At 61.6% G+C, this 21542-nt stretch overlaps 2 protein-coding genes and 1 long non-coding RNA gene across 4 annotated transcripts; 2 read left to right on the forward strand and 1 right to left on the reverse strand.

The window, feature by feature from the left end:
* Positions 1 to 480: 480 nt before the first annotated feature.
* RNF126 (ring finger protein 126) lies at positions 481 to 8770 on the reverse strand. 2 transcript variants are annotated; one of them, XM_079114800.1, is made up of 9 exons: positions 8552 to 8770; positions 3603 to 3661; positions 3146 to 3209; positions 2604 to 2767; positions 2057 to 2125; positions 1919 to 1988; positions 1431 to 1524; positions 1218 to 1333; positions 481 to 1140 (listed from the first exon to the last, which is right to left on the reverse strand). In XM_079114800.1, exons 1-9 carry the CDS (start codon positions 8624 to 8626, stop codon positions 991 to 993), a joined length of 861 nt encoding a protein of 286 aa, XP_078970926.1. In that variant the 5' UTR covers positions 8627 to 8770; the 3' UTR covers positions 481 to 990. The 2 variants fall into 2 exon arrangements, with proteins under 2 accessions (XP_078970926.1, XP_078970925.1); XM_079114799.1 differs by having other exon boundaries at positions 2523 to 2767; positions 8552 to 8763.
* Positions 8717 to 13087, forward strand: LOC306646267. The gene is made up of 2 exons (XR_013759832.1): positions 8717 to 8851; positions 11650 to 13087. It is a non-coding gene; the product is annotated as an uncharacterized lncRNA (long non-coding RNA).
* A 2750-nt stretch (positions 13088 to 15837) lies between these two features.
* FSTL3 (follistatin like 3) lies at positions 15838 to 21502 on the forward strand. Its single transcript, XM_079115177.1, has 5 exons — positions 15838 to 15996; positions 17166 to 17351; positions 19187 to 19402; positions 19991 to 20218; positions 20294 to 21502. Exons 1-5 carry the CDS (start codon positions 15894 to 15896, stop codon positions 20350 to 20352), a joined length of 792 nt encoding a protein of 263 aa, XP_078971303.1. The 5' UTR covers positions 15838 to 15893; the 3' UTR covers positions 20353 to 21502.
* Positions 21503 to 21542: the final 40 nt, after the last annotated feature.

Genomic DNA, 21542 nt, shown 5'->3' on the forward strand with positions numbered 1-21542 from the left:
TGATTCCGCCAGCTTCCCCTGTGCTCTGCCATGCTGCCAGGGCGTCCACCAGGACGGTCCACCACGGTGTCCTTTCAGTCACAGAAGCCCAGAAACCAGAGCAGGACATGTGGTGTGGGGCCTTGGGGCTGTGGGACTCCAGGCCATTCCACCTCCTGAGGGCAGAAGCTCCTACTGCAGGCCTTGCTGGCTGCCCAGTGCTGTGGAAGGACAGAGGCTGCAGGCCCGAGTGCTGAGCAGAGAACCTGCCCAGGAGGACCTTCCTGGAGCACTGGTGCAGTGATGGAGTTCTGCCACCAAGTGGCACGCAGCCTTCCTGGAACACTCCCACTCGATGTCCACGGCCTGCTCTGTGTCAGGAAGTGCACAGCCCCAGGGCTCCCTGGGGAGGCACGGTCCCCCAGGACGGCGCCCACGCCCTGCCAGCCGCTCGGGCCCTCTGGACACACTGGCGCAGAAGGAAAACGCCCAGCCACCGGCTCCTCTTTCAAGTAGGTGTATTTTAAATAGCTTTCAAGATACACATATTTTTCCCTTTAAAAAACGTCTGTCAGAGCAGTTTTGTTCCTGGTTCTGCTGGTCACCCTTGTGGTCCCAAGGCCGGCGCTCGCGGTGCGGTCCAAGGCCCCGGGGCCCGTGCAGGTGGCACACGTGGCCCTGGCGGAGCAGCTCCACCCGCAGCTGCACAGATCATGCGTGGCCGCGCGTGAGCTAAAACGTCCATTTATTTCAAAGCAGTAATAATTTAAAATCATAAAAACCTTTCCACCGCTGAACGTTTGGAGGGAGGTTAGAGATGGGACAGAAGGCTGGTGCCCTGTGGGGGACATGTGGCCCACACCCCTCCGTGCAGGGAGCAGCTGGGCACGGATGTGCCTCCGGGGCTGGCTGAGCTCTGGTCCCCCTGGCGAGCCGGTCCCCGAGCCTGGCGCGCAGCCTGGGGCCTGCCGGTGCTGCGCAGCGGCCTGGGAGCTGGAGCTGGGCGCCAGCTCAGGAGTTGCTCGTGGCGTTCTCGTTGCTGGGCGAGGAGGAGGAGGAGGAGGAGGAGGAGGAGGAGAAGCTCACCCCAGTCAGGCCGGGGGGGTTGGTGGCCGTGTTCTGTCCAGTGAGGCTCTTGCGGCAGACGGGGCAGCTGTCATGCTTTGTGGGGACAGAGGCGAGGCGGGGAGTTAGAAGCTGGCGCCCCCGGGGCGGGCGCGGGCGGCGGGCGGGCTCACCTGCTCCAGCCAGGGCACGATGCAGCCGTTGTGGAACAGGTGGTTGCAGGGCAGCTGCCGCACACTCTCGCCCAGCGCGTAGTCGTCCTTGCACACGGGACATTCGAGCCCAGAGCCTGTGGACAGGCGGGGCCAGTTGAGTCCAGGGCCCCGTGGGCCCCACCCTGGCAGGAGCACCCAGGTCACGGGAGCCACGGCCAAGCAGAGCCATACCTACGTGCTCCTCGGTGACAGGGACGGTGGGGAGGGCCTGGATCTTCTCCTTGTCTGCGGGAGGGGGGCCCGTGTTTTCAAACTGGTTGAGGAGCTGAAAGACAAGAGCCAAGTGCCAGGAGGTCCAGGGCTGGGCTCAGCAAGAAGCAGGCATCTCTGCAAGAGCCCCAGGCCTGTGGCCCTGGGCTGGCCGGGCACTGGATGCTGCCAGGGAGGCAGATGTGCCCACACTGACACAGCCCACCGACTGGCTGCACAGGGCCTGAGTCCACCCACAGGATGAGCGTGATCCAGGAGAGGAAGAGAGTGAGCAGGGCCACCAGGGTGGACTTAGTACCAGGGTCCCTGGGACGTCAGGTGGAAACCCCAAGTTCGTAACAGGCAGGAGGCGAGATGCAGGGGCCTCTCAGGTGGTCTTGGCAAGAGGACACCTTGCCCTGTCTTCCCTGGACTAACCCCCCCAAACGCTGGGTGCAACCACCCTGTACCTGCGTGATGATGGCGTCCAGGCCGTTGGCCCCCCAGGCGTAGTCCATTGGGTTGGAGTGCAGGACGCCCCTGGGGGCGAGAGGCCAGGTCAGGAGGCCAGGGGTGGGCAGGTGTGCCCCCCACCCCCTGCTACTCACCAGGGGCCCAGGCCCAAGTTGGGGATGGTGGCGGGAGTGATGATGCCATTGACCAGTTGCTGGATGATCCTGGAAGAAAGGGGCCGGTCACACGCTGCTGCAGACGGGCCTGCGCAGCACCCAGAGACGCCCCGTGAGGGCGGTGGCTCCATGGCTGGGCACCTGCCCAGCAGCACGAGTCCTGGGTCATCCCCAGCACCACAAGAAAAGAAAGAAACGATGAAAAGAACTCAGCACGCTGTCCTGCTGAGGTCCAGGCGAGTGAGCCGTGTCCACCCGCATTTCTCCGTGATGTCCCGTGACACAACTCTTCAAGCTGGGGGCCACCACAGCCTCCAAAGTGCAGTGTGGGACCGCAGCTCCCGGGGGCGAGGAAGCCCAGGCCTCAGCAGAGCACATGCACTTCCAAGGGCCGGCACGAGCCAGCTGTGAGGGGCCCTCTCCGACCACCCCCAGGCCCCCTCACCCTTCCAGCGTGGGGACGCCTTCGTGCCGGCCGGTGGCCCGCCGGGCGGTGAGGCGGGCTCGGGGCTGCCGGGCGCCGTACCGGTGCCGGGACTGGTGCTCTCTCTCCCTCCGGCTCTCAGGGTCCCTGCTGTCATCCGCCTGTGCCCCAGGAGGGAAGGCGGGGATCTCAAAGCTGTCATCAAAGATGCCGAAAGCAAACTGTCCATAGCCCTGGGGCAGCGTGAACAGGTGCTGGTCCACGTTCTAGGGAGAAGAAAGAGCAACCTGAGCCTGCACGCTCTGCTCAGGGCTCCCCACGCAGAGCCAAGGCACGGTGGGGGCCGTCAGACCCACCAGAGTGGCCCAAGGAGAGTGGGAGGGCAGGCTCAGGCCCAGCACCTGCAGGGCCTCTCCAGGGGACACACACCTCCCAGGCATGGGGAGCTCAGCCTGTACAGAACTCACCCCAGCAGGCAGGACACAGGCCAACAGTGACAGGTGGATACCAGACTAAGCGGATGGGGGATGCAAGAGGCAGGGGTGGCAGGATGCCCGGGGGGCCGAGGTCCCAGGAGCCAAGCTGGGTGGCCACTGGCAGGACGAGAATACCTGCAGCCTCAAGGCCCAGAGGCTCCCACTCACCTCAAATGGCTGCCGGCTCTGGTCAGCGGGGGCTGTGGAGGGAGCGGAACCGTTTTCTGTATTCCTGGGGAGAGAAGGTGCCTGTTGGCAGCGGCCAGCAGCCCTCCCCATCCCCCAGGGACACAGCCACCCTCCACAACCCACTCCTGGCCCTGTACATCAAGAAAGTAGGAATCACAACACCAGAGGCACCTGGCCCCTGCGTCTCAGGACGCCACCATGTGGTGAGGCCAGAAGATGGCAACCCCTCCACCCGCCACCCAGGCCCAGCTCTGGTGTCAAGCCTGCCTCCTCTCCCCTGTGCTGTGAATGTGGGTGTCTGTGGGTGCCATCCCCACGAGACTCCCATGCACACATACACTGACCAAGTGCCATGAGGCTGCCGTCCCCAGGCCTGGCAGGTGTGTGACCCTAACCCACTCTCCCAGCTGCACCACCATGGGCTGTGCTATGCTACCTGGTCTCTTCCGGAAGCTCCTCGATAAAACCAGACTCACACCTGGGGCAGATGTAATCCTGCAAGAGAGAGGAATGAGGGTCACCAGGAACGCCATACATCAGCAAAACCTCCCTGTGCTAGGGCAAGCCCAAGTGCCAGTCCTGGCTTTGTGGGTCATGAAGGACAGGGAACAAAGGAGGTCCAGGGATATGTGTGTTCTTGCTGGCCACACAGTGGTGAGGTCAGTGACAGACTTCCTCCATGGCCTCCATGACTCAAGCAGCCCTGCTAGATCCTCCGGCAGGCTGGGCCCAAGTTCCTCTGGTGGTCCCCTGTCCCACGGTGACCCTGACTCGGCACGTGTCCCAGTGACAGAGGTCCTGGGGCCTCCCTGGGAGAGGCACACTCAGACACAGGCGCCTGCTGCCTTGGGGTCACAGAGGATCTTGTGATGTCCTGGAAGGGCGGCCAAGGACCCACCCTGGGAATGGCAGGTATGTGAATACCAAGACCAGGCTCACGCTCCCTGAGACTGCCAGCTGCATACATCGGACAGACCCACGTCAACTACGGCGTCCCACAGTAACCTCTGGGGAACATAGCTCAAATAGGGAGACAGGGCTCTCGGAGGTGGCTACAGGCCTTGCCTACTGACATTGCTGGGGCCCCACACGTGGCATAGCATGTCCACCTCACCTGCCCCTGCCACCAATAGCTAAGGCTGCGTGGGGCAGGCAGCAGGAGCCATGGCCACGGCGAGCAGATGGTGGAGTGGCACTTGCAGATGACCTACACAGGACGGAGGAGGCTGGCAAGTCTGATAAACGGCTCATGGCCAAATACACGTTTACAACTCAACCATCAAAAGACATACCCAACAAGCAGAGGAGGCCCAACATCACTAGTCGCCAGGGGAAGGTCAGCACGACTGCTGGCCTGGTGGCTGTCCATGCCTCCAGGACCTGGCCTGCCCCAGAGCTCTCTCAGGGCACTGCAGCACCCGTACAGGCTCAGCCTCCACTGGCTCACAAGGAGCCCTCAGCCCAAACCGTGGCCCTGGAAATCAGCCTCCTCTTCTCAGCCAAGGGCCGCTTGTTACTGAGGCCATGTGGCCTATAGGTACATGTCCCTAGGGCCCCAGGGCCACCATGGCTGGGCACTGTGCCTGTCACCCTTTCCTAGTAGACCCAAAGCTCACCTCTGCAGGCTTGATCAAAGCTCTTCCCTGGAACCTACACCATCGGCTCTAGCCAGGGCCGGCCAACTGAACTTGCCCACAGCAGCCAAGGTCCAACCAGAGGCATAACCTTCTGTCCTCAATGTCCTCTGCCACAACGGCCTCCCCCAGGTATCCACCTGGACACCACTGTGCAGAGGCCACCCTGACCAGCCCTGCTGCTCAGTCACTTCAGTGCCTCAAGAGCATCTGTGGAGATGACAGATCTTTCCTGTGTGCCCACCCACTCCTCCCCTATGGGGTGGGGAGAGGGACAAGCACACCTGCCTAGTGAAGGGGCGCACAACCATGCCTCCCACATCACATGCCCTCATTCAGGTGACCCTTGTACAACACACGTCGCGAGTCCTTGCCAGCATGTGCAGGGAAGCTGGGGAAACTGAGGCAGGAGATGAGAGGGACACAGCGCTGACTGCCTCTACGGGTCCCTCAGGAAAGCCACCACTCTTCACAGAAGACAATGCAGCCTTCTTGGCACGGGGAGAATGTGGACCCCGATTCCCTGCACAGCCCCAGGGATGCACATGACACTCCCCAGATTCTTTTCTTCTAGGACCTAGTGGCTGCCACCAAGGCCCACATCTTCATCCTGTCTGTCCCTCAGTGTGTGAACCCTGCCCAGAGGAGATGAGCTGCCACAGGCCTGTGATTGCACTTAGGTCAGCTGGTAGGATGGCGTCCACTACACATAGGCCCCAGTAGGCACGGAAACCCAGTGGCACCTAACTCCACCTTCCAGGATTCTCTCAGGCTGATCTGATTCCACTGACAAGGCCTGGGACCTTGCATGTGCCACTGTACAGAAGGCTCAGGGCAGAGAGGCCCTTGGACTGCAGGGCGTGGCTTTGCCCAGGACCCCAGGTCAAGTTCCCCCTCATGGGTACAAAACAAAAAAGTGCTGATGTGGGCAGAATCCCAAATGGGAAAGTGTGGCCCACAATTGTCCTGACCAACCCAGCCAGGGCTCCCTGGGCACTGGGTGCTCCACCCTCCACCAGGTGCTGGGCTTACAGCATGCTGCTGAGAGCCTGTTCCACCCAACCTCCCTAGGGCCTCAGCTCCACAGAACCACTGCAGGACACGGGACAGACTCCGTTAAGAGCAACAGACATCTCCATCACAGCCGGTGGCACACAACAGGGCACACCAAGCAGGCCAGGGGATGGAGGGCAGAAACGGATGCACGCCTGGGGTGGGGGAAGGAGGCACCCAGAGACTTAGAGTCCAGGAAGGGACACCAGTGACAACAGCAACGGCCCCACTGCCCCGGCTCACCCAGGTCTTCCTTCTCCACTTGCCCACAGTGGGGTTGCACACTAGGACAACCTCCAGGAGGCAGCACAGGTCTGTCCGTGGGGATGGAGAACGCCAGGTGGTCGGGCCCACCGCTGCTTCCCCCTGCCCAGGTGGAGACCCAGGGACTCACACACGAGAGGGCCCTCCATCCTGTCTTCCCTGGCTTGGGCCACAGAGTGCTGTAAGTGAGGGAGGCAAGAGGCCAGCACTAGGCAGGTGCCTGCCCACAGGGTGTTCCACATTCATGCCCGGCACGTCACACCGCCTGTACCAGATCTGGGAGAATCGAGTCTGGGCCTGTGTGCCTGTGCTGAGGCCTCCAGCTCCAGCCAGATTGTCTGGTTCCTGTTCCCACATGCCCCCTCCAACCAGGCAGACCACCCTCCACGCCCAGGTGCTCCCTGCACTGCTTCATGGGCACTTGCCCACATGACTGCACTGCCCCCGCATGAAGGTGCCTTTGCAGGCAAAGGGGAAACAGGCCAAGTACTGGCCACCTGCATACATGCTTCTTGCCCGGATTCCAACTCCCTTGACAGACCAGGATGTTAGGTGAGAAGTAATGTAGCTGTTGGAGCCAGCCTGGCCCAGAGAAGCCCCCAAGAGCAGGCCTGAGGACCACAGCAGATCAGAGGCTTGAGATGGCACCCTTATGATAGCAGCCAGCTCCTGTCATCATGGAAGTGGGCGTCTCCTAAAACCAGCCAGGAGCCTGAGCAGCAGCAGACACATCAGAGTTGACTATGACGTGGGCAAACTCCTCTTTGGGGTGCCAGTGACAAGCTGGGACTTTCCCAGGTTGAGAGACCTCCTCCCAGGGCACCAGTGTGCCAGTCCCCGTACAGAAGTTCTACCACAGCAAGCTGGCCGGGTTTAGTTCCGCCTCAGTCCACAGGCAGGCACCCTCAGGACCAGTAACGATGCCGTACCCCACACCTCCTTCCAAAGGTTACAGTTCTCATGGAATTTTACCAAAGTCCAGTTTAGTATTTGTCAGTCCCTGGTCAGTCTGTCAACCCTGTAAGGTCAAAGACCACGTTGGATTGCTGTGACTGAAGGAATGTCCTCACCAGACCTGGTGCCAGTCAGAGGAGGTCAGGGTCTTCCTTGCTCCGGGCCACAGTTAGGAAGTAGCCACACCATGTGGGCCCCAGAAAGCCCAGGAAGGCAGACCAAAAACAGCTAGGAAAACAGCTGGGTCAGGTCAGCTTTGCACGCAGTACATGCACCTGCCCCCAGCTCCGTACCCCCTACACAAGGCCTGTCTTGGGGCTCACAGCAGCTGCAAGGGGCTGCACTGCCACTAAGCCAGGCCTGCATACTGCCAGGCCACCAGTGCTGCCTGCCACAAACAGAAAGGGACACTAAAAGCTGAAGAGCTGGAGCAAGACTCCAGGAAGATGAGGTGGGAGAGACTATTTTCCAGAAGCCCTCCCCTTCTCTCCCCGGCAAGCCCTACAGGCTCCTCCTCCAGGGTCCCTCCCCTCGGGGAACGCCACAGGCCCATTGGTCAGCGAGTACCACCACCCAGGAGGCAGGTGACAAGCAGGGTGTAGCTCCCGCAGCGCCACAAACCCTCCTCACCACAGTCCGTTCCCCTCAGAGCCTCTTGACCCCCTGCACCACCCTCTATCCCCGCTCCCCTGGATCGCTGGAAAGTGGAGGGGCGCAAACGTGAGGACCACGTGCCACTTCTGGTGCGCCAGCGCAGCCTTGTTTTCCCACCCCAAAAGCCGACTACATGGCCACTTTCTCCACCAGCCTGGGGAAGGAGGGCGCGAACTGGAAGCAGGGATGGCCGGGCCCACTCCAGACCGACTGACGCCGAGCCAGCCTGGAACCCAGGTCTCCAGGAGCAGGAAGCGCCCGGGAGCGCCCCACTCGGCCCCTGGGCGACGGGCGGCCGCGCCGAGCGCCAGCAGCGCTCTCTGGGACCCTCTGCGCCCCGGCCGGGGGCCGATCTCCTCCCAAACACATGCCACCGGCAGCTCCGCGACCCGGTCGGCGCCTGGACCCCAGCGGCCGGGCCCACGCGGCCGAGGCGCGCCCCCGCAGCCCGGCCACGCGCTCGGCGAACGTCCCCCGGCGCCGCGCCGGGTCCGGCTCCCGCGGCGGCCGCCCAGGGCCCGCGTCCTCCCGGGCCGGCTCTGGCGCCCCTGCCCTCGGTTCTCCGCAGCGCTCGGCCTCCGGGTCTCCCGGTCTCCGCGTCTGCACCGCAGTGCCGCGCTCACTGGACCCGGGCGCCCGAGCTCTCGGCGGCGACTGAGGGCCCTTCGCCGGGCCTCCGTGTCTCCCGCACCCGGACCGGGGTTCAGGCCTCACCGCTCGGGCCTCCGCGGAGAGGACCCGCGCCGGCGCCGCCTGGCCTCGGTTTCCCCGCCCGGCCGCGGCCTGCCCAGGCCCGCACGCACAGGCCCGCCCGCTCGGGCCTCACCGGCAGGCGCGGCACGATCTCGACCGAGCAGCAGTGGCAGAAGTACCGTCCGGGCTGCGGCGACGCCTCGGCCATGGCCGCCGCCGCCTCCGCGCCGCCCGCCCCCCGCGCGGCGCCCGCCGCCGGCCGTTTGCTGCTCCCTCGCCGGCCGACGCGCCCGCGCACGCACACGCACGGCACGCACACTCACGCACGGCGTGGGGCGGCGAGCGGCGCGGGAAGCGCGCGCGGCGGGTGGAGGTGCGGACGACGGTGGCCGCTGAGGGTCAAACTAGGAATGGCTGTCAAACTGGACGCCAGGTAGGGGGCGGAGCCAGGGTGGAGGCTGCAGAGGCGGCTGGAGGCGGGACCCGAGTGGGGTGGGGCCGAGTCACCCTAGCAACCTGGGTCTCCTGCGGGGCTGGGTCTGCGCCGGCCCCGCTCTTCCTCCTCTTCCACCTCCTCCTGCCCTTCTCCCCTCTTCCTCCTTCAGCTCCTCCTGTTCTTCTCCCTGCTCCTCCTCCTTCCCCCTCCTCGCTCTTGCTCTTCCTCCTCCTCCTCTCCGTCTCTTCCTTTCCCTCCTCCTCTTCTTGCTCTTCCTCCTCCTCCTCTTCTTTTTCTCCCTCCTCCTCCTCCTCTCCGTCTCCTCCTTTCCTTCCTCTTCTTGCTCTTCCTCCGCCTGCCCCTCCCCTCTGACTCTTCCTCCTCTTTCCTTCTGCTCCTCTCCCTCCTCCTCCTTCCCCCCTCTTGCTCTCCCTCCTCCCCCTCTTCTTGTTCTTCCTCCTCCTGCTCCTCCCCCACTCCTCCCCCCTAGCCTCTCCTCCTAACCTGGGAAGGCAATGGGCTCCCTCTGAACTTCTCTCCCACCTGCCCCTCTCCTCCGGGTGCACCATTCCTTGGGCTGTGGTGTGGCTTCTGCCTCGAGCCTCTCCCGTTTTCTGCTGAATATCGCAGAGGTTTGTGATGCCCACGGGAACAGCCCTTGTCCCACTTGAGAACTGTAAAGTCCTGCTCCAGCAGAAGGACTTCTGCATCTCCTTCCCTGCCAGACCAAGGCTGTGCTTGGTACCCAGCTGTGGTCCATTAACACTGGTGGAGGGAATGCAGCCAAGGACACTCCTGGGTGGAAGTCGGACCCCTCTGAGCCTATGCCACTGCCCATCCCTCAGTGGGGACAGGAGAGGCTGAGGTCTTGGGACCCAGGCCTCAGTACCTCTGGGTACAGAGGAGCAGGAAACCTAATCCCCTCCCAAGCTAATCAGCAGAGCTATGTCATCACCCACCTCAGGCCAGGGTCGTTTGAGGTCACCATCAGCCCAATAGTAGGTTTATTTCTCTATTCATGCTACAGTCATTGAGCACCTACTGCACACCAGACCCTGTGTGTGCTGGATACATGCAAACACTCCCAGCCCCATGAGGCTGAGACCCTACGGTGACCCTTCCTCTGCCTGGAGAGACAAGGAATGCTTTCTAGCAGGAAAGAGCATTGAGACCTGGGGTCTGAGTAGTGAAAAGGAGTTGGTTGAAGTTAAGAGAGCACTGGACTTCCTGCTAGCCATCCTATCCACTTCAAAGTATTCCTGTGCTGACCACCAGAGAGCGCACTGGCCCAGGCCCTGGGAATCCTGTTACCTCCCCAGGACCAGAGCTGGGATGCCCTAAGCCCCAGGGTCATTTAATCAAGTTCTTGAGACCCGGCCCACGCGGTACCCTACAGAGGTGAAGAGGCTTCAGGAGCCGGCCCCAGCTCAGCTTCCACCCGCCCATCCACTTCCTGCCACTGGGCAAGTGGCTTAAGGTCCCTGAGCAGATGGCAGAGCCTGCCTTGGATGGTTGTCCGTCTCATTAGCTGCGGGCAGACATGGACTCCTTAGCCCTCCTTGGCCCTCACTGGTTTTGTTGGGTGGGCAGAGGGGGCCTTGGTGTAGCCTGCCCTTCCCAGGGTCCCCTCCCTTTCCTAGCTCCTCTGGGGCTTCCTGGGGAGCCCCACCCCATGGCATCTGCCCCACAGAGCCCTCTTCCTTCCTGGGTAGCCTTTTGGAACCCAGGGCTCAGGAAGGGCATCTCCCAACATTCAGGGCTGATGACAGAGTGCCGCCAGAGGAGGGGGCAGCACTCAGTGGAGCCCAGGTCACTGGGTGTAGGCAACTGTCGCCCACCCCCAATTCCCAGGAAGTCAGCCTTAGACTTCAGTGGGGGACCCAGCTGAGAAGGCTCAATCCGCAGGTGTCCCCTGGTAATCGACTAGCCTCCCAGTTAGGCCTCCTCGCTGCTGTTGAGGATGAGACAGGCTCGGCAGGAAGCGCGGACGACCCCCAGCGCTCAGGTGGGAGGTTTCACGGGGGTGCGAGTGGGGCCCGTCCTTCGCCTGGCCCAGACCACCGCCTCCCACAGGCTCCTGGCTCCTCCTCCCCAGGTGGTGCCTCCTCCGACCTCACCGGCAGCGATCCTGCGATCGGGCGGGCTGGGCCCAGTACCCCACCACTTGTTGATGCGCTTCATGTTTACTTTCTGACCTTTAATTACACACATTGAGTGACCCTTCTGTCTTCCCGTTCACTTGTATTTGTGGCACTTATTGGCAAGTTTTTGATTTCTCATTTTATTTGTCTTGTTTTTTACTTTGTTGAGAGCTTTCGGTTTTGTTTTTTGCTTATTTTAAACTTGTTCCAGTACTTTTTTGGCTTGTGGTTTTGGTTTGTTTCTGTGATTTTTTTTTTTTTTTTTTTTTTTTTTTTTTTTTTTTTTTTTTTTTTTTTTGATGCATCTTCCTCTGGGCCCTGGGGTTTTTGTCATTTTGGGGGTTTCTGGCTTGTTTGTTTTTTGCTTGAGATAAACACACCCAGCAAGGGGCTTCAGGCTTTGAGCCCAGCTCAGGTGGACCCTTGACAACCTGCACCAGACCAAGACCAGGATGCTGCAGCCTGTTCATCCCTGCCCAGGAGTTCTCTGAACCCCAGCTGTGCAGGATGCCTCATCCTCCTGCTTGCTGAAGCCCAGGGAGTAAGATGTCAGAGTGAGGCTGGGACAGGGTGGGGGCCAGAGGCGCCTGGATTCTCGATTCATCACACTTGAACGTTGCTAACTTTATTGTAAATAATATTTCCAACTTGCAGAAAAGTTGCAAGAACATACCAATGGCCCAGCTGTCCACCATCTGCCACTGTTGCTCTGACTGTGTCTGCGCAGAAGTATTTGGGATGCCCCTCTTCCCAAAGGCACAGGCATATCTCCAAGGCCAGGGTGGCCCTCAGCTGAATTTGCCCCTCCTGGATGGGATCACCTCAGCTCAGAGCACCACCGGCCCATGCACTGTGCCGGCCCCTTCTGGGTCTGCAAGCCAGGCACGGCCTCTCCATGATGTGTTCATGGGGGACGTCTAAGTTGTCACCTGCAGGGCTGGGGCTTGGGACAGGACATGCACGCCTAATGAGGTCCCTCATTCAAGTCCTGCCCCATGAACATTCGAGACCTGAAGATGAGGGAAAGAAGCCTCAAAACAAGCCACAGGGCCCTGCCAGACAGGGAGGCACAGGGCAGAGTCCAGGGTGGGCTTCACTGCGCACACCACAAACAGCCCAGAAACCCACGTGCCACCTTCACCTTCTCTGCTCCCGGTCATCCTGGGCTGAAAGAAAAATGTTCCCCGTTTCTGAAAAGGGTAGGCCCACCCAAGAAGGCAGCCTATGGGCCTGGTGCCAGCCGCCTCCTGGCATAGGAGGTGAGGGCCCCGCACCTCACATCCTAGCAGGGACAGTAGTCAGCAGTGATGGAGGAAAGAAAGCTCCTAATGCACTAGATTTTAGTCCAGGGACCTTGGTTGGAATTCTGAGCTCCTGAACTGGAGGCCAGTGGATCTGGGCTTGCAGCATGTTACAGCAGCAAACGGGAAACTGATACTGGCTGATTAAGGGTCACAGCAGACATGGTCTGATGGCTCTTACCAGCCTGAGCTGGATCACATGGCCTCCACACTAAGATTGAGGACAGGAATGACTGATGGCACTGTGGCTTGCTGTGGACATCAGCACTAAGGGTAGGCCCAGACCTCTGGGATCAGCATGGTTATCTGATTGACCAGCATGGTGATCTGGTTTTTGCTCAAATGGAATCCTTCACCACAGAGAGGGAACAGCAGGGATGGATGAGGACAGCTGGGGGCTAGAGTGGAAGAGTTACTGTGGGAAGGGGCTAGACAGCAGGCCCAGCAGGTGGGGCCTTGAACCAGGCTGAAAACCTAGACTCCATCTTGCAGCCCTGGGAGCCATGTGGTGTTATGGCTGGGGACATCAGTGGAGGCAAGACAAGGCCTGCCCCTTCAGAATGCTCTGCATCATACTCCGCGGCTGTCAGCATCAACCCATAGCCTCCAGGTTCCTGTTCAGGGGCTGCTGACAATAAAGTCCCGTGGAGGCCACCACAAGTATCCTCGAGTATTCTTACCAAGCCATGACCCACATCCTGGAGGCAGAGGTAGGGACATCAAAGTGTGGCTCCTACAGCCCCCGCTGCTCTGGGTCCTGTTAAGTTCTGCTTTAATAAAATGTAAGTTGATTCATTGGAAAGGTGGTTTTGTCAGCCACTACTGACTAAAACTCAAGTTTAAACTGGTTTCATATTGTGGAGGAGTTCAGGTATAGCTGGATTTAGGATCAGTAGCAGAGGGAATTGCTGGGGCTCCTAGGAGCTCTGTGCTTTGCTGGACTGGCCTCTTCCTGCAACCCAGCAGGAAGTGAATGTCCCTTTCCCAGCAAAAGTCCTAGGGGGCTCCTCACTAATTGGTGGAGCCTGAGTGGGTGCTGAGCCTTGAAGTCACTTGACTGGACTACAGAAGGTAGTGATACTCCTAAGGAAAAATGTGGCCTGGGAACAGGAGGATGACATCACTGTCCAGTCCAGAGCAGGGAGGGCCTGCCCCAGAGCGCAGCACACAGGCCCTGGGGTCTCACTTACCTAGAACCAACACTAGTTCCGACCCAGTAGAGCTTGGAGACCCCAAGGAAGCTCTTCCCTCCTGCCTCTCGGAGCCAGTGCGCATGTCACGCCCCTGCTGTGCACCGGCCGCTGCATGTGTCTGACTAGAACCTCTAGTCCTGGGGTCTATGCCCACGCTGCAGATGAGGTCCTGGAGCCAGAGTCCAGCAGTGCTGTTCCCAAGCAGCCACGAATGGGCTGCTCACAGCTGTGGAGGTTGGAAGTCCCACCCGGGTCATGCAGGTTGAAAATCAGCTATCGGCAGAGCCGTGTTCCTGCAGGGAGCTCCAGGGGCACTGCTCTCCAGCTCTCAGAGGCCACCCGCGCTTCATGGCCTGAGGCCCCTCCTACTGTCACTTCCAACAATGGCTGCCAAGATCCTCTCTGCCCCGCATCTTTAACCACAGCCAAAAGGGTGTCCACTTTGAGGACCCTCAATGATGTCAGCCCACCTGGGCAATCCGAGAAACCCTCCTTTCTGGAAGGTCCTGAATCCCATCGGAGAGCCCTGGTAGCCTCAGGGTCAGACCTGGACGTCCCTGGGTGGCAGTCCTGCCCACTGCCCTGGGGCCGCACTCCCCTGAGCTGCAGGCGGCACCTTCTGTTCCCAGTCCACAGTCCTGCAGCCCTACTTAGTGACCCTTCCTGCATCTCCCCTAGCAGTCCGGTACCTCCAGCTTCAGGCACCTGCCACGTCTGCCCAGACCCTGAACTGCCTAGTTGCTTGTCAGGCCTGGGGGCGGAGCCTGGGAGATGAGCAGAGGCATGGGGAGTCATGGCTGGTATCTGAGCTGGGGAGGGGTCTACAGAGCAGGGTAGGAAGTGGGTGGCAGGGGTGAGGCTGGGTGAGCAGGCAGAGGCTGAAAAGAGGACAGAGCTGGGGAGGGCAAGGAGTCTGGCACTGGGGTCTCAGGGGGAGGGGTCCCCCAGAAAGGACCAGCGACTTGCTCGAGGTCCCAGTACACCAGGCCAGAGAGCAGGCTGGAGGGGCCCTGAACCCACACCAGGCAGACAATGACCCTTTGATTTGCTCAGCCCAGATGGCAGAGCCATGGCGGGGTCAGGTCTCGGCCATGGTCACACTGTCCAGCCCCCACACACCCTCAATGAGAACATGGGGTCCCATCCCTGCCCACTCCCCAACCCTGGAGATTCCCTGGGGAACTGCCAGGGGCCAAGGTCAGGTCAGGACAGCAGGGTGTTTCTGCACTAGGACAGAAACTTGGCCCTTGACCACTGGCTAGGGGACAGTGGTCAGGAGGGGCTGCTAAGGCCCAGGCAAGGGTCTGGGTGTGGCTGCTGGTGGTAGCAGGTCTCTTCATGCAGGTCAGACTGTGCCCATGACTCCAGGGAGCCTCAGTTTCCCCACCAGAGGAGGCGGAGCAAACAGGAATGGGGGCGACAGGGCAGGGGCCCCACCAGGAGAGACTCAGCTGCTCTCCATTATGTCACCCCTTTTAATTTTCCTGAAAGCCATAGATTGAGTCACTTGTCTGCATGGGGTGTTGCCTGTGGTCCCTCCTGCTGCCACTAATCATCTCAGGAGCACAGGGTTCCACAGACCCCACGCACACTGCAGGGGTGCCCTGACCATTCTGGAGGGCCCCAAGCTAGACGGAACCAGCTCCAGAAGGAATAGTAGGGAACGCCGCTGCTCAGGCAACCTGGGATTCCAGGGCAGTCTCTGACCAATGTCGGAGGAAGCGAAGACCCTCCAAACCTACAGGTGTGACTATGTGGCCCGGGTTGCCACTGGCAAGGGCTTGGGGACGGGATGCAGGGCTTGAAGGGCAGAGACCAGAAGCTGCAGACTCGCGTGTTGCTGCTGCCCCCTTATTCTGGGACCAGCTGTCTGGGGGTCTCTCCTGCTGCACCCCTCCACCTGTCCTGCCCCATTCACTTGCTCTTGTGTCCACTGGTCAGTGGTCAGGTGGGTGGAATGCATGTGTGAGCAAAGAAAGTGTGGAAGCCACACTTGGGCCACGAAGGTGACTTCAAGCCAATCCCAAGGTGGTGTCCAGATCCCCAGACCTGAACCTGTGGTTCAAAGCCACAGTCCTACAACCACCCTGACACTGGAGGCTGCCACTTAGAGCCGCCAAAGCCACCCGTCACCACCTCCAATTCACATCACCAGCTGCCTGTCCCCTGACCCCTGGCTACACCCTCATCTTTCCAGACCAACTTTCTGGCTCCCAGACGGGACACGGGCCCTCCCCCAGCTGCCACCCCCGCGCAGGCCCGGCCCTGCACCGCGCGGGACACGTCCGGTCCCCGCCACCCGCGCCGCGCCCCGCCCCGCCGCCGGCCCCGCCCGCGGTCCGCGGGACCTTTATAGGGAGCGCCCGCCCCGCGCTGCAAGTCGGCGCCTCGCTCTCCGTTCGCCATGCGTCCCGGGGCGCCGGGGCCGCTGTGGCCACTGCCCTGGGGGGCCCTGGCCTGGGCCGTGGGCTTCGTGGGCTCCGTGGGCTCGGGGGACCCCGCGCCCGGTGAGTGGGGCGGCCGGAAGGGGCGGGCGGGGCGGCCACCCACGTGGGTCTGCGGAATGCGGCTGCGATGCCGGGGCGCGGCGGCTGGGCCAGGGGTGTCCAGCAGCCCGCCGGAGCCCTGCGCCCCAGCCCAAGGGCCTGAAGAGGGCCACCTGAAGGCCAGCAGAGCTGAGGCTGGTCAGCACACCCACCGCAATTTATTGAGCACTTAGTGTTTGCCTCTGTCCCCCTAAATCCGCAGCCAGCTAGTGTGTGGGTGCTGTCACCACCCGTCTTCCAAATGGGGAAACTGAGGTTCAGGGTCAAAGCCTGTAAGTGGCCAAGCCAGCACGGGAAGCTAGGCATCTGGGTGGGCCCGGACGCCAGAGAGGGGCAACAGAGTGGCTGGACCCAGAACTCCGGCTGGGTTGCAGATCCTCCCCAGATGGGGTGGATCTTTGGTGCCTCACACCTGCGACTTGCTGGGAGAGGGGGGCAAGTGACACCCTCACTCCAGGACTCTGTTTTGCCTTTTGTAAGATGGGTGCTGAGCTGCTGGGCTCCCAGAGCTGGTCCCTGGGAGGCACTCAGAGTGCTTGGGAGCCACAGACAGTTGTGGGATGGGGGTTGCAGCCTCAGAGCCCCTATTTCAGGGTGAAGAAGCTGAGGGCCTTCTGCCTCCCAGCCCCCCACCCCCACCCCACCCGCAGCCTCACCCCAGCCTGGTGGAGGGGAGAGCAAGCCCCCTCCCCGAAGGCCTTGTCCCCCTGGGAGACAGTGAGCTCATGCCGGGAGAATGTTCTAAGTTGGAGTGAGTAAGAGGCGGGCCAGGAGAGGGGGGGCTGCCAAGCCAGGGGCTCTGCGCGCCCTCGGGCGCTGTCTAGACAGAGGGCAGAGGCGGGACAAGGGCTGCAGGCCCACTGACCCTGACCTGTCCAGTGCCCGGCATTTGACTCGTTGGGCGGGAAGCCAGTTCCCAGGCCTTCGGGAGGAGAAGCAGGGCTGGTGGTACAGTGGTGGGGGTTGGGTGCAGAGAGCAGGGACCCCCCACCAAAGGGCCGGAGCCTGGGTGGGTATCCACATGGCTCTCTGCACTTCCGGACCACGCAGCACTGGAAGTATGTATCCCTGTGGTGGGGCCGAGGCTGGCTGTCAGGAGTGGCCTGCGGGCAGTGTCCCCTCTCCCACAGGGGGTGTCTGCTGGCTCCAGCAGGGCCAAGAGGCCACTTGCAGCCTGGTGCTGAGGACTGACGTGAGCCAGGCCGAGTGCTGTGCCTCTGGCAACATCGACACTGCATGGTCCAACTTCACCCACCCTGGGAACAAGATCAGCCTCCTGGGCTTCTTGGGACTCGTGCACTGTCTGCCCTGCAGAGGTGAGACCCCAGCAATGCGAGGGCCAGGGGCAGGGCACTGTGGCCCAGCTAAGGACCAGCAAGAAGAGTCACCATGGTTGACAGTGGGGTGTCAGGAGCAAGCTTCCTGTCATAGGAGTATGCAGGCCTTAGAGGGGATTCTGGCCTCGGAGAGGGGTGGGGTGCTCCCAGGTTCCCCGGCCTCAGCTACTACAGCCCAGGAGTCGGGGGAATCCCAGCTTCATCCCCAAGCCTTCAGTCTGGAATGGCTCTGCCACTCAGTCCCCAACTGGCAGAGGCCACTTGGCTCACACCTAGCTCCTGGAGGGCGGGTTTCCTGGGAGCTGTTCCCAGCGCCCACACCAGGGCCTTTAATGCCACAGATTCTTCACGTTCAACAGGCTTGTGCCTCTGAACCTTACTCTTAAGAAATGTTGCCCCCCACATCACACCATGAGCAGAATAGAAGAGTCCAGAATCCTCTGCTTTGGAGAATGGACTGGTTGGAGGACCCTCCTAGTCCCCTGTGATCAGGGCTGAAGTTGCAGGAGCCCAGAGAGGGTGCCAAGGCAGGACTTGAAGAAAGTGGGCATGAGAGCATACGTACTGGAGCGTGATTAGGAATTTGCTGGATGGAACTGTTTGGGGGGAGTGCAAAAAAGAGCCATTCTGGTCAGGCAGGGGAGCTGGGAGGAGTGGGGCACAGGGCTGCAGACCCGAAGGCCAAGCCAGGGAGCACAGACTGGCAGCCTCAGGGCCTCAGAAGTGATTAATCCCAGATCAGCCTGGCTGGGTGGTCCTGAACTCATTGCCACATAAACCCTTCCAGACCCCCTGCCCCGGCTTCTGGGAGGGGAGCAGACTGCAGAAAGTGCCTGACCTGGGTACAAAATGGCCCAGAACTCTGCCCCACAACCTCATCTAGCCCCAGGAGTGGTTCCAGATGTGCATGTGGGTGAGGTGGGAGGTGTCCAGTGTAGCCCACATGATGATGCCCAGAGGGGGCTCTGGGCATTGTCCTAGGAGAGATCGCCATTCCCTTTATTGCATAGGGAAACTGAGGCCGCAATGTTCAGAGTTCAAGCTCCAGACACCCAAGCAACAGAAAAGGGCAGGGAGGGGGTGTCGGAGAGGTGTCCATCCCGGGTCTGGCCTGGAGTTTTCAAGGTGAGGCGCTCCTGCCGCCCCCCATCTGTGACCAGGCCTCAGTTTCCCCATATGTAAAATGGCGGCTGGGAAGATAGGATAAACAGCACATCAAAAGGGGGCGGCGGAGACCCCCGCAAGAGACTTACCCTAGCCAGACCTGAGCAGTGGGGCTGCGAGGGTGAGCCCCTGGTTCAGAAGGCTGTGAGAGGCCCCTTCCCAACGAAATGCCTCTCGGGTGGTACTACACCCGCCCTCTCCGACGCTTCGGCGAGAGGTTCTGGTCGCAGCAGGAACAGACCTACGGGCGCGCCCGGATCCGCGCCTGGCCCGGGTGGAGGACCCTCCCCGGTTGACGCTGCGGGCCCGCAGGCCTTCTCCGAAATACGCGGAAAGTGGGGAACAGACGTCGGCCTCGCTGCGGAGGGAAGTGGAGCTCGGCCGCTGGACCCCAGATTCTTGGCAGAGACCCCCCTCCCGCCCACGTGGAGCCACGCTCCTCACCAAGTCTCCGCCCAGGCGCACAACAAACCCTGTCCCCCAGCGGTCCTCTCGCAGACTCTGCGCCGGGGGCGTCCCGGTGCTCCCGTCCCCGATCCGGACGCTCTGCGGCCATGGGCCCCGCCGCCATCCTTCAGCTGAGTGGGTGGGGGGCTTGAGGACCCTTCGGGCTGCAAGCCCGACCCACGTGCTGGTGTCCTTTCCCGCAGATTCGTGCGACGGCGTAGAGTGTGGCCCGGGCAAGGCGTGCCGCATGCTGGGGGGCCGCCCGCGCTGCGAGTGCGCACCAGACTGCGCTGGTCTACCCGCCCGCCTGCAAGTTTGTGGCTCAGACGGCGCCACCTACCGCGACGAGTGCGAGCTGCGCGCCGCGCGCTGCCGAGGCCACCCGGACCTACGAGTCATGTATCCCGGCCGCTGCCAGAGTACGCGGGGCGGGGCCTGCGGGAGGGCGGGGCCTCCGGACCTGCCGGGGAGTGCCCGGGCGCCGCCCACTACACCGGGATGGAACAGGGTATCGGCCCGAGTACCCTGTACAGGTCTCGCGATTGAATCATGAAGCAGCGTGGCTCCCGGGTGCTGCCAGAGGCGGCGGGGTTAAAGGCGAAACCAGAAAGTGGGACCTTCGCGCGGAGCCAGACTTGGTGGTTGAGGGGGCGGGGTTCGGCTCCAGTTGCAACCAAAGGGCGGAGCTTATGGTGGGTGGGGAGAGGGGCGGGACCAGATGATGGGATAAGAAGGCGGGGCTTGCGAGTGGAGTGGGATGGGTGGGGTTTGATGCTGGAACCGAAGGGGCGGCCTGCGGGAGGGGCGAGAGGGGCGGAGTTTGGTCCTCGCGGACTCACGCGGTTCGTCCGGGTAGCGCTCGCTGTATTCCGAGAGCACACTCGCGCCGAGAGCCGCGCGCCCTCGTTGTGGAGTTTCGGGGTGTACGGAGGGGTCGAGTCTGTGGGTCCACCCGGCGATTCGTGGAGCTGTGACGCCCCTGACCCTCACTTGCGTCCTGCCCGCAGAGTCCTGCACGCACGTGGTGTGCCCGCGACCGCAGTCGTGCGTCGTAGACCAGACCGGCAGCGCGCACTGCGTGGTGTGTCGCTCCGCGCCCTGCCCAGCGCCTACCATCCCCGGACAGGAGCTTTGTGGCAACAACAACGTCACCTATATCTCCTCGTGCCACCTACGCCAGGCCACCTGTTTCCTGGGTCGCTCCATCGGCGTGCGCCACCCGGGCAGCTGCGCAGGTGAGGCGCGGGCCAGTTGGGAACGCGAGCCTCCGCACTTACCGCGCTCAAGCTCTGCTCCTCCTGGCCCTGCAGGCGCTCGCGAGGAGCAGCCGGAGACCGAGTCGGAGGAGGAGGAGGAGAACTTCGTGTGAGCTGCAGCGGCACCGCCTGTCGTGCGAGGCCGTCCCTCTCTTATTTATTGTCACAGCAGCAGAATCTAATTTATGTCCTGCGGACTCCTGAACCTGGATAGGGATCTCTTGGGGATCCCAGAGCGCGCTGACGATATTTTAGAAGGGCTGAGGGAAGGCGACCTCCAGAAGGGCCAGTGGGTGTGGAGACCCTGGAGACTCAGCGTCAGGTTAGGGGACCTCCTGGGGAAACCAGCCCCTACCCCAGGCACCTGCTGCTCACAGGATCCCAGTTTGTGCTTCTTGGAGGATGCCTGTCGGTTACACGGCTGGTGCACTAATTGCCCTTGATGATGATTTGTGGGAGGCTCCCCGACTCTCCCCTCCCCGGGCCAGAGGTGAAGAGGCTGGCCTCAGAGCACAGCGCCTGGAGCCCAGGGCAGGTGTCCACACCAGACCAGCAAAAAGCCAGGGAAGCAGCACGGTGTCCTCCAAGCCCAAGAACAACAGGTTTCTGCCTCCCCACTGTCTCTGATTTCCAGTACCTTCTGTAAGAGCCCCTAAGAAATGCCCAACATGCTTCCTGAGTAGAGTCCCATCCATGCCTCCTGACATGGGCAGCAGAACTGCCCAGGGCCTCCTATAGGTTCACCTGGTGATATCCCATGGCCTCAGATGTGGGGCAGCTAGCATTCACCCAGAACTGGGCACTCTGTCCTGCAATGCCCAGTCCACTTAGGGATGAACAGATGGGGACCATGAGTCTCAGCTTACAGGATAAGGGACAAGACTGACCTGTGCAGTGCTGGGTTCCTGCTGCCCAGTAGTTGGCCTTGGCCAGGCCTTCAGATCCAGTTCCCAGCTAGCCCCTCTCCACCTGCCAGCTGGGCTGGCGGTGGTGACACTAGCCAGTTCTGGGGCCAGTCCCTGAAGCTGCTTGCCCTTCACTCAGACTGTGTTGGAGACCAAAGACAAACCAGTGGGCAGAAAGCCCAGCTCCCCTAGTCAAGGGCCAGGTGTCTAGTGAGGCCCTGCCCATCTTCCTCTAGCCCAGAGTGCTGTGCTGCAAAGTTGAGTGAGTGTCCTGAGCCAGGGTCCACTGAGCCCTGACAAGGCAACCTTCTCCACACTGGGTCCTGCCTCACCAAAGAAATAAAGACTGGAAAAGCCACTGTGGGTGTCAGGCCTCCCTTTACCTCCTCTCTCTGGGT

Source organism: Sciurus vulgaris, assembly GCF_902686455.1.
Source record: "Sciurus vulgaris genome assembly, chromosome: 16".
In the NCBI taxonomy this organism is placed as follows: domain Eukaryota; kingdom Metazoa; phylum Chordata; class Mammalia; order Rodentia; family Sciuridae; genus Sciurus; species Sciurus vulgaris.